The sequence below is a fragment of the Pristis pectinata genome, chromosome 2, assembly GCF_009764475.1.
Source record: "Pristis pectinata isolate sPriPec2 chromosome 2, sPriPec2.1.pri, whole genome shotgun sequence".
In the NCBI taxonomy this organism is placed as follows: domain Eukaryota; kingdom Metazoa; phylum Chordata; class Chondrichthyes; order Rhinopristiformes; family Pristidae; genus Pristis; species Pristis pectinata.
In genome coordinates this window covers 113,853,411-113,873,704 of record NC_067406.1, presented here as the reverse complement: position 1 = coordinate 113,873,704, position 20,294 = coordinate 113,853,411, and the positions used below count along the sequence as shown (strand labels likewise).

Here is a 20,294-nt window from a genome sequence, read left to right as displayed (position 1 = left end):
AGGAGAAAATTGAAGAATATTAAAGCATAGGGAAGGAAAAAAGAGGTCAAAGAAAAGGAATTGCAAAAAGCAAAAGGACATGAGAAGCTGGAAAGCACAAATGAGCAGACAAACAAGAAGACAAAGAGCAACGGATTGTAGTGTAGTAGGATGATTAAGATCAATATCTGTTGATGTTTGGTGTTTAGAGAGATTGGATTGTTCTCTTTTCAAGAAACACACAAAGTTAGCATGCAAGTAATTAGGAAGGCAAATTTGACCATTTGTGGCCAAATTCTGCTCTAACTCTATCACAAGTTTGCAGATGATACCACCGTTGTAGGCTTATCTCAAACCAGCGATGAGTCGGAGTTACAGGAAGGAGATAGAGAGCTTAGTGGAATGGTGTCGTGACAACAACCTTCCCTCAATGTCAACAAAAACAAAAAGAGCTGGTCATTGACTGCAGCAAAGGGGGGCAGTGTACATGCACCTGTCTACATCAATGGTGCGGAGGTCGAGAGGGTTGAGAGCTTCAAGTTCCCTGGGAGTGACATCACCAACAGCCTGTCCTGGTCAAATCATGTAGAAGCCACGGCCAAGAAAGCTCACCGGTGTCTCCACTTCCTCAGGAGGCTAAAGAGATTTGGTTTGTCCCCTTTGACTCTCACCAACTTTTACAGATGCACCATAGAAAGCATTCTATCTGGATGTATCATGGCTTGGTACGGCAACTGCTCTGCCCAGGACTGCTAGAAACTGCAGAGAGTTGTGGACACAGCTGTGCACATTATGGACACCAGCCCCTCCTCCTTGGTCTCTGTCTTTACCTCTCACTGTCTTGGTGAAGCAGCCAGCATAATCAAAGACCCCACCCACCCAGGGCATTCTCTCTCCTCTCCTCTTCCATCGGGTAGAAGATACAGAAGCCTGAAGGTACGTACCACCAGACTTAAGGACAGCTTCTACCCCACTGTGATAAGACTATTGAACAGTTCCTTTATACAATGAGGTAGACTATGACCTCACGATCTACCTTGTTGTGGCCTCACACCTTATTGAACTGCACTTTCTCTGTAGCTGTGACACTTCACTCTGTACTGTTATTGTTTTTACCTGTACTACATCAATGAACTCTGTACTGACTCAATGTAACTGCACTGTGTAATGAATTGACCTGTACAATTGGTTTGTAAGACAAGCTTTTCACTGTACCTCAGAACAAGTCACAATAATATACCAATACCAAAGGGGGTGGAGAACAAAAGGAAGGAAATTTTGTTACTATTATAGACAGCTTTGACAAGGCCACCTTTGCTTAAGGTGGCAATACAAGAAAGGTTCAGTGAATTCATTCCTACAATGAAAGGGTTGTCTTTTTGAAGACATTTTAACTAAATTGGGCCTAAATTTTCTGGAATTTAGAAGAAGAGGGAAGCTTACCGAGACACTGGATTCTGAGGAGGTTTGACTGGCTAGATGCTGTGAAAATGAAGATTTTTTTCTACAGGTTGTGTATTTTTGGAGAGCCATGTGTGGTAAGCTATTATGTATATTCAAGGCTGAGATAGAGTTTTGGACTATATGGGAATTGAGGGTTATGCAGAACAGATTGGAAATTAGAATTGAAGCCAATAATCAGAACAAATAATCAGAATCAATAATGATCAAATCAGCCATGTTCTCATTGAGTGGTGGAGTAGGCCTGAGAGGCTACAGTCCTTCCTGCTCCTACTTTTTTCTTAACTTAATAGCCTATTGGGTTTTTTGTACCTATATGCTAACTTTCAATGTCTTGTGAATATCGATTCCTAAATTCCTTTGTTCCTGTTTTAAAAAAAATCTTTTTTGACATTAAGGAATCATCTCAATTTGATTTTCTAAAATCCAAGTAGACTTCACACTTTCCCCTCATTGAATTCCACCTGCTTTCCTGATTATGCCTGCTCAGTCTGTATTCCTTTGTAACTTATGGGTCATAGTAACTGGAAACACTGTTCATTCATATGTGTCATTACTATACAAGATGAAAAGCGGAGGCATCAATCAGTTCCCTGAGGATCTCGGCATGTCATATTCCGCCAATCGGAGAACCTTCCCTTATCCCTACTCTCTGTCCCCTTCCTCCCAAACAATTATTGTGTGACAAGGTTACCTCCAATTTCATCGCCTTTCAAGCTTGCTAACATCCGCTCTTGCAAACTTTATTAAGTAGCTTCTGAAAGCCCATATAGGTAACATCCATAGGCACTCTTATCTGCAATGCCAGTGAATTTTTCCAACTAATTTAGATTTACTACTCTTGTTAAATTCATGCCCTCTCTCTTCAGACACACACTCATCCATGCTTTTGATGTTCAAGAGAAACTTGAACAAATAAGTATTTCATGTGTGCTGATGTACAATAATAATTAACTTTTATGTAGTACATTTAACTGCAAAATGTTTTGAGGTACTTCACATGCATTATCAATCAAAATTTTTCCTTCCACAGTTTATAACTGTGACAGCCCATTCAAGTCGCATCGCACTTAACACCGTTATGACACTGAAAAGTTTAGTTTAAAAGGATTAAATTTGCCAGCATTGCTTTGTGTCCTGATGGCAAAGGCTGTTTATGGCGAAATAAACTTAGGTCTGCATACTTCTTGTTGGAATATTTTTGCCAATTCTTTGAGTGAACTTTTGTTTGTATAATTTCCCCTGTCCACATTTACAGTGTTAGCCCATGTAAAATGTATCATGATGTACTAACACATCCTGGATGGCAGTGAAAAAATATTTGATTTTACTTTTTTTTCCAGTTCTGTGTTCAACTTGATCTTAATACCAAAGGGAAGTTATTGGTATCTTGGCCTGTTTTAAAATAACACCCATAGACTCCCCAGAAAAGGGAAAGATTCTATATATAAAAACAAAATTTAAATATTCATAGATGTATTTAACTTACTGTTGCGATTTGATAATTATTCCTTTTGCAGGCTTTCTGTGCGGCCATATGTTTCTAGAGCAGTAGAGCAGCCATTCATTTCTTGGGTTGTATTTCCAGTTTGGTCTCAATTCTCCTTGTTCTTCTTGACCCATCATAGTAGTCTAATAACTGAAGGCATCCAAACTTAGGCAGGTCTAAGTGGCTTCTTATTTGCTGTCTTTGTTGGGCCAAATGATCATAGTTGAAACAGCAATTGGCCCAGAGAAAAGAATGACTAATCCATGGTTCCCGATACTGATCAAAACCAATGAATGTTAGAAAGGGGCTGTGCTTGTCGAAGTCAGATGAAGTATGCCTGAAACTTAGTCATCCTCCATTGTCCAGTGCCTTTTAGCGCTTGCTGTTCAGGCTTACAAATGAGGAGTGACCAATTACCAAAAGAGAGTACAGACAAATGTGAGATCATTTAGAAAGTATGTGTTCAGTAAAGAAAAGGATAAAATTACTCTGAGCTATTTTTTAAAAAAAAATTAAACGTCATATTTATAGTTATTCTCATTATATTCTACCTTCTATAAATTCTCCATGTGTGCAGTGCAGTTTTGCATAAATACACTTCCTCAAATATATTGTGTATATTTATATGTAAATGAAATCATTAATTTTATCACAGCATGTTGCTTATTTCATATTATAATGATATTTTCAGACTTTTTATTTTGTCTTTATGCTTGTTGGTAATAATATAACCTTTGTAACCATTGTATCCTCACTGGTCTTAGTGGATATATTTTTTTACATTAGGAAGCCGAGGAGCTGTGCTGTTACCTAAAATTTGTAGAAAACTTGAAACACAAACACAGTTTCACGATACATGCAAAAGTGAAACAAGTCACTTTAAACACATCAGCCCCTGTGCTTTAATGCCTGAACTGTTACTGTAAGAATTAAATTCAGAAATGGCACCATGAAGTAATGACTAAATTATTGTTTTTTTGTCAAGCTAATTAAAATATGCAGACAAGTGATTCCAGGTTAAAGAATAAAATTCACTTTATATTTGAAACACTTTTTGTTATTTTGGACAATTTGATAGTCCTTCTTTAACTTGCTGGGTATTGAAACAAATTGTAATTTAAAATCTAGGGACGTGCAGTCTCTTGAGCCATCTGTTTTTTTAATTTAAAATATTTCGTGAGAAATTTAAACATTGGTCAACGAATTGAATCTTAAATTAGATTTGCAATTTATTTGGTTGTGATTATTTGCTTAGCAGGTAATTTGCTGATATTGTTAGATAAGAACACTGCTGTATTCCTGTTTCTAAGCCATTGTACAGAAATAACATGGGTGTAAGAGCATTTTATGGTGAATTAATTGGATGAAGGAGACACACAAAGAGAAATGTATTCTCAAATTTATGTCATGGTTTCATCAACTGCATTTTGGCAGCACTGGGGCAGAGCCCAAGCCACAGTGGTACGTGCTCTCATTAAAAGCCAGATTTGTGTGAACGCTCATTAAATTGATGAACTCATTTGCTGATGAGAAATGACATTTCTGATTGTAAAGAAATGCATATGGAGTACAGAGAGGCCAGTCAGCGGCACTAGATAAAGATGCAGTTACTTCAGCACCAAACCAATGATCTGTAACACAGGAACTCTTTACTTTATAAAAACGTGGCATAATGAGTGAAAGGCTGTTGCATGTAATGAAGCAGCAGGCACTGATACTGTTTAACCTTCTGACCAATTATCTGATCAGTGCTCTGAAGAAGGCAAATTGCAAAAATATTTTGCTTCGTGCATTTTGTTTCTAGCACTAACAAACTCTCTTGAGAGGCTTCACAGTATGTATTGATGCTTTATTGTTGAGCAGATCAAAAGGGCACCGACAGGTTCAAGATGCAAATTTTCCACACTCAGAGGCTTTACTGAATCCCGGTTTTTCTATATTTGAAATGTCTTGACCACTTCAAGCCAGAAGTTGTAAAAATACATGTACTTCTATTTTCCATTTATGCTTTATAAAACATAAAAAAACATAATACTACATTCAGTATTGCAATCTGTGTTTTAGAGATTAAAAATGGCTGCTCATTTGTTCTGGATGAATGGAAAAGAATTAAGAAAAGTGTTCTTTAAATAGAAGTTGGTTTTCAAATGAAAGAGGTAGATAATGGTTTAAAATGAACCCATTGACTCTGTATATACCTATTGTGGCAAACTATTAATAATAGAAAAACATTTATTTTCCAAATACGTGATAAATTAGTTGAAAGGTTACTGTTTTCTATTTGTTAATCATTTTGCTTGTGCCAAGAGTTCACAAAGGACTCAGAATCAGATTTATTATCACTGACATATGACATGAAATTTGTTGTTTTGCAGCAGCAGTACAGTGCAAAGACATAAAAATCTATAAATTACAAAAATAAATAAATAGTGAAAAAAGAGGAATAATGAGGTAGTGTTCATGGATTATTCAGAAACCTGATGGAACATGGTCATTCTGTAAAACTGTCTAGTCTTGTTGATGTTCTAGTAACAGTGATTAGGAAAGTTAGTGGCAAGGATTGAAGTCGATGACTTCGGTCTTCCCAATATTTAGTGAAGCATATTTCTGCTCGTGGGATAAATGTATGTTCATATACTGATTTATTATAGGCTGTGAGGAGCCCCACAGATGTGTTTGTATGGTAGATCTGGGTATCAGTGTAAATCTGGAAACTGAAATTGGCATTACCTTTCCTGGGTGAGGTTGCTAAGGGGCAGATGAAGGTGAGAAATAGAAGGGTCCAAGTATAGGTCATGGCAGACAATGAAAATAACAGCTGGGACAGAAACAATTAGAACAAGTTCTTTGGTTCCAAGTGAATAGATAAGAATGGAAGGAGAGTGCGACCCCACTCAAATGGTTGAAGACGGGGTATTGTATAAGATTCTTGGATCAGAGTATTTTCAGGATAGTGTCCAATGTAGAAACCTGATTGATGAAATTCAAACAAGAAATTCTAGAAAGATGGGGATTACCTTGGGAAGCTGCAACATATTCATGGACTTTGGACATGAAAGAGACGTTGGTAATGAGATTGTTCTTTACAGGAGGTTAAACTTTTTTGACAGCATTGGCAAGATTGAACACCAACAATCCTAGAAGAGAGACAGTCCAGTCTTTACACACAGGACACTCTTGACCATGTTTGTGGCATTGCCATTGTGGCAAATAAGTTAGGAACAAATCTTCAGCTCAAAACTGGGCATGAGGTGCTATGAAATATGTTCCACTACAATCTGCCACATCCTACCCCAGTATATCCCTCATTCTGCCATTATAATCAAGCCAGAGAACCAACTCTATTTCAATGAGATGTGCAGCAGGGCAAGCTGGCAAAAACAGTGAGTATAGAATGTGCTGCTACGCCAATTAAATTGCAAATCAGAACCATATGCAAAGTGAGCAGCAAGTGTAGCATGCGATAGGCTAAGCTAAGCGATCTCACAACCAATTGATCAGATCAAAACTTTGCAGTCCTGCCACATCCACTTGTGGATACTGATTAGGAATTAAATGGTTAATGGAAGGAGGAGGCTGTAAGAACATTAAAATCACCAAGCTCAACAGCTGGGTTCCAGCATGTGTGCCAAAGACAAGCTGATGTATTTGCAGCCATCTTCAAATGGAAACATCAAGCAGTTGATCCATTTTAGCTTCTTCCTAAGGATCCTTTCATTGCTGAAGCCCGTCTTGAACCAATTTGATTTACTTCAAATGATGTATTAGAAAGGCTGAGAGTGGACAAATGGGTTGCTGCAAGGATCACTTTTTGAGCTCTGGCTATTCACAATCTATTGGATAAAGGGATCAAGTGTGATACATCCAAGTTTGCTAATAAAACTGAGCTGGGTGGGAGTGGGAGTTGTAAAGACGGTGCAGAATGTCTTTGGCAGAATATAAATAGGCAAAGTGAATGGACAAAGAATGTGGTAAAATGTTAAGTCATCGACTTTGGCAGAAAAATAGAAAATCAAAATACTTTTTAAATGGTGAGAAATTTAAAAGTGTTGGTGTTCAGAGGGATCTGGGTGTTCGTGCACTAATCATTGAAAATGAATGTGCAGGTACAGTAAGCATTTAAACTGGGAAATGGTATTTGAAAAACATAAAACTGCAGTCACTAGAAATCTGAAATGACAGCAGAAAATCCTGGAAGTACTAAGGTAGTCACTTGGCATCTGTGGTGAAAGAAACACAGGTCCATGACCTTTATTCAAAACCTGCTGCAAGGTCATTAACTTGAAATGTTAATTCTGTTTCTCATCCTATAGATGCTACTTGGTTTGTTGAGTATTTCCAACATTTTCTGCTTTTACTTACGGGAAACATGGCCTCCATGGCCTTTTTGCAAGAGCATTTGAGTACAAGAATAAAATTACTTTACTGCAAGTTAACATAACCATGGTAAGACCACAGCTAGAATATTGTAAGTTTTGTCTCCTTACCTAACAAAGAATATATTTGAAATGGAGGGAGTTCAGTGAAGGCAGACTTGCCTTTCACTCTTTGGAGTTTAGAAGAATGAGAGGGGATCTCATTAAAATGTACAAGTTTGTTTTCTACTCAAGCTGGGTAGATACAGGAATAATTTTTCCCCTGGCTGGTGTATCAAGAATCAGGGGTCTCAAAATAAAGGGTCAGCCACTCAGAACTAAGATGGGAAGAAATTTCTTCCCTTATGGAGTAGTGAATCTTTGGATTTCTCTATCCAAGTGTGTTGCCAAAGCTGTCATTGAGTATATTAAAGATAGAGGTTGATAAATTTTGGGATATTAAAGAATATCGAGGTGGTGCAGAGGTAAAAAGATGAATCATGACCTCATTCAGCACAAGGGGCCAAATGGCCTACTCTTTCTATTTATATTCTTAGCGATGGCGAGAACTAAGCTGTCTTAGTAGTCATAACAAGAATATACCCAACAATACTGAAAATTGCGAAGGTATGTGCTGTCACAAAAAGCAGGACAAATCCAAGCCAGCTAATTATCGTTTAATCAGTCTATTCTCAGTCATCAGCAAAATGGTTGAAGGTGTCATTTTCAGCACTGTCAGGTGCCACAACCATCTATAACCTGCTCGATAGGTTTGTCAGGGCTGCATGGCTCCAAACCTTGTTACTGCCTTGGTCTAAACATGGACCAAAAAGCTGAATTTTAGAGGTAAGACTAGAGTGACTGCCATTAATTTTAAAGCAGCAATTGACCGAGTGTGGCATCAAGGAGCCCTGACAAAACTGGTCAATGGACATTAGAGAGGGAAAAATAGTTCAATAGTTGAAGTCATACAACACACAAAGAAAAATGGTTGTGGTCAGTCATGCTTGTCCCAGTATATAACTGCAGGAATTCCTCAGTGTCTTGTCGTGGGCCCAAACATCTTCAGCTGCTTCATCAATGACCTTACTTCAATTGCAAGATCAGGAGCGGGGATGTTCCCAAGTGATTGCATAATTTATTTTTAAATCCATTCCCTCAGAAAGTTCAGCAATCCATGCCTACATGCAGTAGCACTTATCAGATTATGCCTCAGTGTCTTATTATAAGTGGCAAGTAATATTTGTGCCACATGTTGAACACTGACCACCTCCATCAAGAGAGCATCTAACCACCTCCCTTGGCATAACAGTGGCATTGCCATCATCAAATCCTCTCATTTAACATCCTGATGTGTTGCATTGGCAAGTAGGTGTGGTGGAGGGTGGGGGTGTTCACCACTAACGAGAAGCACAATTGGATCAGTCACGTAAATATAGCTAAAAGAACAGTCAGGGACAGAATATTACCTCCTAAAATCTCAATGGTCTTGTACTGTGGCAAGGCACAAGTCAGAGCTGTAATGTAATGCTGTCTGCAAGCATGGATGAGTGTAGCTCCTAGCACTTTTGAGAAGACTGACACCATCCAGAGCAAAGCAGCCTCCAAGTACCACCCCATTCCAGCATTGCTAATACTCCCTCCATAACTTGGGTAACATGACAGCGATACATGCCACCAGCAGGTTGTCACCTTGCTTATTCCAAAAGCATCTCCCACATTTGCAAGCATGATCACCAAGAAAGTCAAGAACAGAGAGGAATACCACAATCTGCAGATTCTTCTCTAAATTGTACACCATCCTGGCTTGGAAATGTATTGCAGTCTTCATCACAACTGGGACTAAATCCTGGAGCTCTGTCTTCAACACACTGTGGGAATGCCATCACAAGAAAGACTACAACAATTCAAGATAGTAGCACAATTTATCAAGTATTTAGGGATGGGCAATAAACGCTGGTCTTGCGAGTGATATCCAAATTAAAATTAAAAGGTAAGGAGATGGTTGTTGATGATATGTTTGAAGAGAAGGGGACAGTGCTTGAGGAAAGAAAATCAAGAATGATATAACCTAAATACTGAGGCCAGGAAGGAAGGTTCAGTGATGAGCTGTTTAGCGGGATTAGGACTGAGAGAGACGGAGGTGGTCATATATCCATTGCATTTCTAGATTGCCTATTTTCACCTTAGTACTTGTTCCCTATTTTCCCACTCTTGCCTTATCTTGTCTGCTGCTGAAACGCTCATCTATGCCTTTGTTACCTCTGAAACTGACTATTTCCAATTCTGGTTTTGCCCTCAAAACTGCTGTCTATCCCCTAATGTGCACTAAGTCGTCCACACAAATCACCTCTTTTGTAAAAGTAGAAGTGTTGGAAAGACTCAGTAGGTCAGGTAGCATCTAAGAAAAACAAGAGTTAATGTTTCAGGTCTGTTTCTCTTTCTACAGATACTATCTGACCTGAATCTCTCTGGCACTTTCTATTTTTATTTCAGATTTCCAGTATCTGCATTTTTTTTGATTTTCAGTTCCCATTGTCTCTATGTTTGCTGTGCTGTATTGTCTCCTAGTTCAGCAAAACCTTGATTATAAATGTTTCACATTTGTTTTCATTAGATTCTGTATCAAATTTTAGTTGATGATGGTACACAAAGATGTCTTAGTATATTTTACAGTGTTAAAGACACTATTTAGAACAAGCTTTTTTTTGATTTGACAAGATTGTTGTTCAAAACCTACTGACGAATCCAAGTTTGTGATTTGATATCAACAGATGTAATGCTATTTGGACAATTTTAATAAGCAACTTTTGAAATGTTCACTTCATATGTCATCATTGATGATCTTCGTCCTCATGAAACAAATTGTTTTTTTTTGCTTTTGGGCTAATATCCCTTTGACAAAGGAGAAAATTAGGTGATTGAAGCTCAATTTGTAACATGTTATTAACCATTTCCACATGAATAGATCAGTAAAAGGATAATGGATGAGAGTTTTATTATTACCTTTCTGGTAAAATGAAGTGGTATAAAAGATAAGGTGATGAGATTAATGAACATAAGGAAGAGGTGCAATCAATCAAAATCCAACAGGGAGATGAGATGACAGTATTTTAGATTTAAGAGATCCTCGTGAAGGTAGCTCTGAAGGGACCTACATACTTATCTAAACTTCATTTGTATAGGCCGGAGTACCTTGTCTGACGAACCTTATCAGCTTCGTTTGCTCATAGAAATGCAAATCAAGTGCAGCTCTGTGGCATTCACATCTTTGAGGCTATTTTTTTCTAAGCAGGATTTCAAGTGAAGGCATAGAGCAAAAAGGGAAGTCCCAGCTAGTGGCATTCTAAATTATTTACAGGCAAGGGCTGTGAGGTGCATCCGTCCAGTACAAATATTACATTACAAAATAAGAATTTCAGACTGTCATAAATCTGTCTGATGTGGCAGCATTGAATAAAATAGTTTTGGTCGTCCTAGAGACATCAATTTGCCAGTCACTGCTTCATGTATCAAAGGGTGTTCTTAAGGGAACCCATGAAAATATCAATATCATGGTTAATATAAATGAAATTAATTTTTAAAGCTGGGCTAAAGGTTGACATCTGAAAAATTGCATTACTTTGCAGAAGAGAAATTTCTGTCTTAGAGTGAAATTTGAGGTCAAAGGGGCAAGTAATTTTCACAATCTTCAATGAAACCAGTGAAATATGAACTTCATTGTCACTGAGCCTCTAAGCGATAAGATAAAATGACTTGATATATCATTTGTTGCTGGTTTATCATCACCACCAGTAATTGAAAGAGAAAACACAAGATTTAAAAAATGGTTACATAATGAGGAAATGGGGCACATTGTTTTTAATTTTTTTTACAATTTCTGACATTGAACAGTCTGGAACAAAGAGAGTAAATTAAAATAATTACTTGGATAAATTGAGTTTGTAGCCTAATTATAATTTTGCTGTGAATATTTAGCCCTTAAGCTGTGCCTGGGGAGGCATTCACTCATTTTCCACAATCCTGTTTTATAACTCAAAATGCCAAAGATACTTTAGTACAATGCATCTCATCAAAGCTGAAATGTAAGATATCTTTGAAAATGTCAAAAACACTACTGTTACTAATCTTGTCTGCATTGGTTCCATTGAATTGCTATTTTTATTATGTGCCATATATTCAGTAATAGATCATCCATATCATAAAAACTGCTTGTATTTAATTTATATGATATGGCATGTTAATTTCACAAGAATCATAGCTATTGTTCATGAGTAGTCCAAGATTAGGTTTCTTTGGGAAGGAAAAGCTAAAAAGGCCAAATATTGAATATATATTTTGAGCTGGTCCTCTTTTTGGCAACTTCCTAGTAAACACTACTGTAATCACCAAATAACTGAGGTAGTCTAAAATCACAGAAGTATTTAGTTTGCATGTAACTAGATACACATACTTAGTAATTACATGCAGATTTACTCAAAGACATTTTTTAAAAAATCAAGGGCTCTGCGAATGTGGCAGACTAGTTATTTTTGTGTACTTCCACCTGACCTTCCTTTGATTTTTTTTCATGCAATCTGTTAACATCATGCAGAGCAATAAGGAAACAATTTGGCCCTTGGTCATTTTATTCTTCTACTCTATCAGGACAAGTCCAGAGTTGCTGTTCATCTGATTTCGTGTCATCTGTATCAGATATTTATAGGAAATAAAGTGCTATTTTTTGCAAAAAAAAGTTAACCAAATTCTGAAATAGTAAATTCTCATTTGAGTTTGGAGATGATGTTTAGGGTAGATCGAATTAAATCTCTGACTAGCTGGTAGATAAAATAGGATGCATTCAACTGAGAGGTTCAACCTCATTTTATGAATTGCTGTGATTGTGATACAATGCACAAGAAATTTTAGTGCATTACTTCAATGGAGTAAGACAGGATGCAAGCCTCGAGTCAATTCAACAACGAATTATATGTAGAAACATAGGAGTACAAACTCAAAATGCTCAAAAAAAAGTTGTGGCTTTTTTTCCTTTGCTGCACCTTTCAAATGGTTATCTTGTGCATGCCATTGCAGAGCAAAGGCAGAGATGCAGTTTCTATGGCAACTGGTTCAGTGGAGGCAGAGGCCATCATCTGGGGTACTGTCAGTGAGAGAGTGCCAGAGACCTAAAAGTCCCAAAGATGGGCTGCTTCCACCTAATCCAGTTTTAATTGAACTCCAGAGACTTTGATGTGAAGCTGCAGATCAGGCAGATACTATTCCAGAGAGGAATCAGATTTGCTTAGCCAGGCCTCAGCTGTTCCTCACTACTGTCACCTTGTTTTAATGAGTACTTTAAGAAACTCTTATCATGAGCCTTCTTCTCCTGTTAGTCCTATTTGAATATTTTTGATTAATGCTGTCTTCTACACAGTGGCAGAAAAGTGGCCCAATCCGGTTGTCCCTTAACACCTTCATAATTAGGCTTTAAAATAAAAGGCAAAACTGGAGCAACAAAGACACAAAGTGGTTTCAGGCTAAGGATAGGATTAGTTTGAATTGTGCAGGCAGACTAAGCATCTGTGTCTGTCAGCTGAGATGACAGGCATTGTAACGAGTTACTCTGACAACCACTAATTCCATGGAGAGATTATGCCGAGTTCATTTGCAGTTTTTTGTTTAGGTTTAGCTGACAAAATGATACTTAACCTTTTACATAGGCAGCGTATTGCTTTGAACGTTTCTGTATATGGGATTAAAAGGTTTTGATCAGTATAAGAATCCAGTGCCTTTCATTCCTCAAAGTGATTTAAGAAAATGTATTTTAGGTAATGCATTCTTTAATAAAGGAAAGAGCTGCTTCTAAACATTGACACATTAACAACTAAGATCTTAAAATAACTTTCTCTTAATAAATAAATAATTAAAGATCCTTGCAGTAATCTATGTGCATCAGTGCGACTCACTCTTCCAATAGTTTAACTGGAAACATTAAGTCTGCCTGTCTCATGCACGTACACAGTGTTTTATTTCTGCACAAAATATTCAGCTTTATCAATAACAAAAATATATAAGTGTGTGGCATTTTATTTTCTGTTACTAGAACAATAAATTATCAGTAAAATGCATTGTTTAAAAATAGTTATGGGTAAATTGTGTACACATATTGCATAGTATAGTATATATTTTATGTGAGAATATTGTTGCACTATATTTTTAAATTTAGTAATGCATCTTACAGATGTTGCAAATATTATCATTGAGATATCTATTGTGTTTTATATTTATTTAAACAGGTATTTTTTAAACGACGTATATATTTTGCACATAAGCATGCACAACTGTTTAATAAATTATATAATATCAGAGATGTTTTTCATGTATGCTTTTTCATGAAAAATTTATCACACAATCATGTTCTTTTAACTATTTGTTTCTGTGATAATGTTTACATTTGAAAGAGATTATACAATTCATTTTAATTCTTCTGTTAAGCTATTTGTATGTTTTCATTAATAAAACACAAGCTTCCTCCCTGTAAGACTAGCCATTTGTTTCCATCTTTGTTCCTAGGTTTTGACATATACTGAAGGACTTCATGGAAAATGGCTGTTCAGCGAAATCCGTGCTATTTTCTCCAGGCGCTATTTGCTACAAAATACTGCACTAGAAATCTTTATTGCTAATCGAAGTAAGTCCTTCTCTTAATGATAAATGACCATTAGTTATTTTTGCTGGTATATTTATGCTTAATTATTTAATATATGTGAAGTTATTGTACTATATAAACAAACTTTGCAGCACTGTGGAGAAATTTGGACATGAAAAAAAGTAATTATTTACTTAGAAATGATGGAAATTATGTTCAATAATTGCTATGTAAAAGTTGTTCTGCTGAAGAAGTGACATTGAGAACTATACTTTGGAGATGGGAATGAATTAATCTGTTTTATAAATATCGATTCTGATCCCATAATTTCTTTCAAATTTTATATTATTTAGAACTATTAAATTGGGAGAGAGAAGTTGTTAAAACTAGAGCGACACTTGTGTCTCCAGCTGTTAAAACTATTCATTATAATCCAAATGTAGTCAGTAGCAATCACTAATAACCGCCAGTCTACCATAATTTTTGGTCTTTATGTAGTCTTGTTTTTTTAACAAAATAATTGACAGGTAATCAAAATGTTCTTCCAGAAAAATTCTGCATTATTTTAGATTTCTGAAATTAACTGGATTGCATAAATTTCATTCTAAACATATGCATTGGAATACCTCAAAAAAAAAGGTACAATATTGTAACTGAACTCTTCTGCAAAATAGTTAATGGATTTGTTGACCCAGCATGGGTTAAAATTGTGACACATTTTTCCACAAAATACTAATGTAGCCTACTCCAACTTTGTGATGATGTCCATGCAGCAAAGTTTGTTTAAATCCATGGTCATGTTTGCAGCAGGAAATCTTTTTTGGGAATGGATTTCAGCGGAGAAACGGAAATAACCCGTTGCCCATTGAAAACTGTGATTTATGTGTAGACAAAGGGGCTTGCAATTCTGCATCTGTTATATATCTAATTGCAAAGAGATGTTCTATTAAACAAAAAAAACTACAATATAAATCACAGAAGGTGATGTCATGTTAAAAAATGTTCTTTTATTGTTTGTTTCTTTGCCAGCTGCTGTCATGTTCAACTTCCCAGACCAAGCTACAGTGAAGAAAGTCGTTCACTGTTTGCCCCGTGTTGGAGTCGGCACAGGTTTTGGGTTACCCCAAACCAGGTATGTAGCCATATTATTCAAAATATGTCTCTTCGTCCTGAGATATTATGATTAGAGAAAATTCTTATGTATTTTTTCTCTACCTGCTCTATATTAAAAAATATATTATGAAGAATATGCTGTTTTCATTGTTACAAAAAGAAATTTAGCTCTCAACTCCAGGGCAGGTTTTGAGCTCCTGGTTCATCTTTGAACATATTAACATGCATAGTGCCCTGGGATTCTGTTCTGTTACTTGAAAAAATTTCATTCATTAAAATGCAACATGCATTTATTTTGTCATATGGCATAGTAATGCCAAATCCATAAATCAGTGCTAAAATGGCACTGCATTGTGTCAACTTGGCCTTGTTGAACTAATTGAACTAGCGCAGCTGTGAAACTGAGCAAACTGGCTTTCAAAAGTAAAGAAGAATGCGAATCATGCCATATGACAATATCCAGTTGCTGTCAACTATAATTTTTGTCAGACCCATTCTGTTTGTGTTGAATGTTTTCAGATGCCATGAGAAAGACTATTAAAATTGTGCTGAGGAAAGTTAAATAGAATGAACAAAGCCATGAAAGTTCTAGTGATTTCCTCGTGCTGTACTTTCATTAAAGCTCATTTACATTATGAACATGGATTCACAGATCTTGTGAATCTACAGCTGATTCTCAGTAAAGCATTGAGAAATTAGGTCAATTTGCTAACTGTGTTGTGTAGGGAATCTGCCACATTTTATTTAATTTCAAAGAAGCAGTGACTTAGATTTACAATTTCTTTCCCTGAGACAAGTGCAGTTTTAATTTATTTTTCTGTGCTAAGTGCAGTGCATTGGATTTGTATTTCAATATTACGTGAAATTAATCCGGGCTGAACTGTGAGACTATTGCTCATTTTAGATCATCCTTCTTCAAACTAGGTAGAAGCACAAATTTAGCAGCTGCAATCTGTTTCCTATATACTACTAAGATAGGAGCCAAAACTCTTGCTGTAGGAGACTAGTGGTTGTATTAGTTCTCTGTGAAAATTAAGTTGTATATTGCTATTTAAATATTTGGAAATTTACACAGTGCATCTTTTAATTGTGTAATCTTTAAACTTATTTTAATGCAAGGTATAGTAAATGCTTGTTTTTTTATTTTTGTGCATGACCTACAGACGAATCACTCTGGCTAATCCCCGCCAACTGTTTAAAGCGTCCAATATGATGCAGCGTTGGCAGAGGAGAGAAATTTCCAACTTTGAGTACCTCATGTTTCTCAACACAGTAGCTGGTAAAGGAATATTGAAGCTTTTATTTAAAATAGTGTTATTTAAAACATTGTAAATACATGGATTTAGACATAAAGATTCTATAAACTTGCATTGCTGGTAACTGGTAGAGAAATTAATGATATGAAAACTGGTGAAAGCTTGACTCTGGAAAAAAATTAAAGCTGATGTTCGTATTTATTCTGAAAGCAGATTCTGCAAGCCTGCTGGAAAATATCCAGCATGAAAGTGAAGAAAATCTGATGGAAAAGGAATGTATAACATCTGAGTTTCTACTATTTTAAGGAGGAATTGTAGACTGATCTTAACTATATATTAATCCAAGTAATCTAACAAAGATCAATTAATTGAAATGAAGAATTTAATTTTATTTTGTTCTTCAACACTATTTAACTATATGCAAATTTTCCAAATAGTAAAGCTGAAGTGAGAAATAGAATGTAAAGCTATTCATTTGGATGGTTGAACAGTTACTACAGATCAGTTGTCTATTTTCCAAAATAAATAATTACTCCATCGCTTTACACATTGCAGTCTGCTTCCTTCCTGGATGGTCCATTCCTGCCACTTACCATTCTTGGCATAACATAATTAAATCTAAGTTGTGTCTGTGACTGCCCTGCTTCTAGAGTTCTGGCATTCTCAAACACATCACTGTCTGTTAAATGGGGCGGCACGATAGCGTAGCGGTTAGCGCGACGCTTTTACAGCGCCAGCGATTGGGGTTTGATTTCTGTCGCTGTCTGTAAGGAGTTTGTACGTTCTTCTGTGTCTGCGTGGGTTTCCTCCCACATTCCAAAGACGTACAGGTAGGTTAATTTGGGTTTAAAAAATGTGTGGCGCGGACTCGTTGGGCCAAAAGGGCCTGTTGCCACACTGTAAAATAAAATAAAATTTAAGAAAAAAATTTTAAAAATCATTTGGATTTGGTTTAGCTGTCCTTTTTAAAATTTTGAAATTTCAGTTGGGCTATTTCATGGCTCAGATGTTGTAAGACAGGTATAATTTTGATTGCACTGCCAGCCTAGTTTCCTTGCTGAATATAACATTTTCCAGCTATGGCCAAACCATTGTTGTGAACTCATTATCAGCACTTGGAATTTATGCCCTGTTTCATTTATTATACACTGATATCTATTTGGTTTTAATATCTAATCTCTAATTTTTAATCTCTAATTTTGTTCTAATAGTTAAAACATAAAATATATGTCCACATGTTGTTTTGTGTTTAGGAAAGCCTGTTGGCTATTCATCACTGTGCAAATTGAAGCATTCAATTCATAACTAAGTGCAGCCTGATGTCTCATTGGAAATAAATGCACCATTGAACTAATCAATGTGGAGGATAAGCTTTGTCAGCATTTGAACGTGTCATTATGGGAGAAAAATAAATGGATAAGAGTTGAAATTCTATTTGTTGCATCCCATTATCATGCATCTCCTTTCAGCTGATTCATGTAACATTATTTCCTTGACTGGTACTCAGACCTTATTAAATATTAAAATATACTTGAGCCTTGAGTATGTGGTCTATTTATATGCTGGTTTGGATGAATGTCTTGATTAGAAATGAGAAAATTTGAGCAGAAATGGGGGGAATAGTTTGATCTTAGTTCACAAACATCAGAAAGAAATATCTTTGTTAATTTTATCTCATTAGGTGTAATTTAAAAGATGATTTCCGTCATGCATTATTTGCATGTGTTGAGATTTTCAAATTTAAGAGGAATTTGATCTGCACTTAGTATCTCTTCCTAAGTTAGCATGTTACTTTCAACAAGTTCTTTTACATGTTGCTTTCAAGTTGTAAATTAATTTATTGGAGAAGATACAAAAAGATGTAGGTTTACTATAAAAAATAAATGTGTACTTTATTTGTATTCCAAATCCCATTGTTGGAATGTAGCTCTTGATTCTTCTACCTAATTAAAAAAAAACTTGACCAATAGGGTAAGAACTGTAAAATGTAGGTGTCCTGCAGTCTGCTTTCAATCTCCTGCTTAATAGCCAATTACCATCCCACTTTCCAGATCATCACCAACTGTAGCTTCGTGATCATAGATGACATCAACTTTAATGATGATATCATCTCCATCATGAACTATCTATCCTCGATTGCCTGCTTGCCTTCTCCATAATCATTACTTTCAACACCTAGATAAAGAGCTCTTCTTCCACTTGCCTAAGCTGTTTCTCCAGGCCATTTCAAAAATTCCAGACATCTTGTTCTTTAATTTGCCATTCACAATAACACTGCTGCTACTGGCACTGGCAGCACTTCTTTTATTGGTGACGTTAAAGTTACAAGGTCCACCCCCCATGCGACTCTTCCAGTGTAGGTCTCACTTCCATGATAAAAGTTAAAGTAAGGATGGTTGATGAGGCTCTATGGGGCACTGGTGAGACCTCATTTGGGGTACTGTGTGCAGTTTTGCGCCCCTTATCTTAGAAAGGATGTACTGATTTTGGAGAAGGTTCAAAGAAGATTTACGAAGATGATTCCTAGAATGAAAGAGCTGACATACGAGGAACGTTTGTCGGCTCTTGGACTGTATTCATTGGAGTACAGAAGAATGAGAGGGGACCTCATAGAAACATTTCGAATGTTGAAAGGACTGGACAGAGTAGATGTGGCTAAGTTGTTTCCCATGGTGGGTGAGTCCAGGACAGGAGGGCACAGTCTTAGAATTGGAGGGTACCCGTTTATAACAGAGATGCAAGAAATTTCTTTAGCCAGAGGGTCATGGATTTATGGAATTTGTTGCCAAGTACAGCTGTGGAGGCCTGATCATTGGGGGTGTTTAAGGTGGAGATTGATAGGTATCTAATTAGTCAGGGTATCAAGGGATATGGGGAAAAGGCCGGGAATTGGGGCTAGATGGGAGAATAGTTTAGCTCATGGTGAAGTGGCGGAGCAGACTCGATGGGCTGAATGGCCTACTTCTTCTCCTTTGTCTTGTGATCTTGTGATGATCATTGCCAACAATGCAATGTTACTTTGTTCAAGATAGAACATATTGCAGGAAAGGTGAAACCATTTTGTTTGACTCCCATCAAAAATTCAATATTCTTGTCTGATCCTCACTCTTACTGAATTAGGCTATCCCAGATAACGGGGCTACCCTGAGTTTGTGGTCAAGGCTGCAGTTCCACAGGGGCTCTCCTGAGGCAGCTAGCTGGCTGCAGTGACAAAAACATCACTGAGAACAGGTGTCAAACTTGATGCTTAAATTGAAAGTTTGATCCATCAAAAGATATTTTAAAAAGCATTAATGTTCAGATGCGCGCGTGTGCGCGCGCACACACACACACGCACACCCCATTTAAAATAACTTAATTAAATAAAAAAAGTCTTTTCAAACCTTTCTCTGAGTAACTCCTTTCACTCATTGATTTCAATAGATTTGCTGCACTTTACGCCTGGTTAACCAGGTATTAGTCATGCGAGTAGATTTCTAGCCTGAGAACTGTGGAATCTGCAGAAGTGTGTACTGGCCTGTAGAACCTAATGAGAAGTATAACTGGGCATGGCAGGGGTCCCTTGTCTGCTACTCAGCTGAGCAGCAGGCTGCACCACAACCTCTAGATACCAGCCTATGCACAGGGAGATGAATCAGAATCAGGTTTATTATCACTGACATACGTTGTGAAATTTGTTGTTTTGTGGCAGCAGTACAGTGCAAGACATAAAGGCATAAACATTACTGTAAGTTACAAAAATAAATAAATAGTGCAAAAGAGGAGTAATGAGTTAGTGTTCTTGGACCATTCAGAAATCTGATGGCAGAGGGGAAGAAGCTGTTGCTGAAACGTTGATTCAGGCTCCTGTACCTCCTCCCCGATGGTAATAACAAGAAGAGGGCATATCTCGGGTGGTGAGGGTCCTTAATGATCGATGCTGCCTTCTTGAGGCATCGCCTCTTGAAGATGTCCTCGATGGCGGGGAAGGTTGTGCCCGTGATGGAGCTGGCTGAGTCTACAACCTTCTGCAG

At 36.9% G+C, this 20,294-nt stretch overlaps 1 protein-coding gene across 1 annotated transcript in view; it reads left to right on the top strand.

Moving 5' to 3' along the window:
• lrba (LPS responsive beige-like anchor protein) overlaps positions 1 to 20,294 on the top strand; it is a 626,133-nt gene that overhangs the window by 411,699 nt on the left and 194,140 nt on the right. Inside the window, exons 40-42 of the mRNA XM_052010590.1 lie at positions 13,837 to 13,954; positions 14,942 to 15,044; positions 16,189 to 16,304. Coding sequence (XP_051866550.1) covers positions 13,837 to 13,954; positions 14,942 to 15,044; positions 16,189 to 16,304 — 337 coding nt within the window. The remainder of the gene's footprint in view (positions 1 to 13,836; positions 13,955 to 14,941; positions 15,045 to 16,188; positions 16,305 to 20,294) is intronic.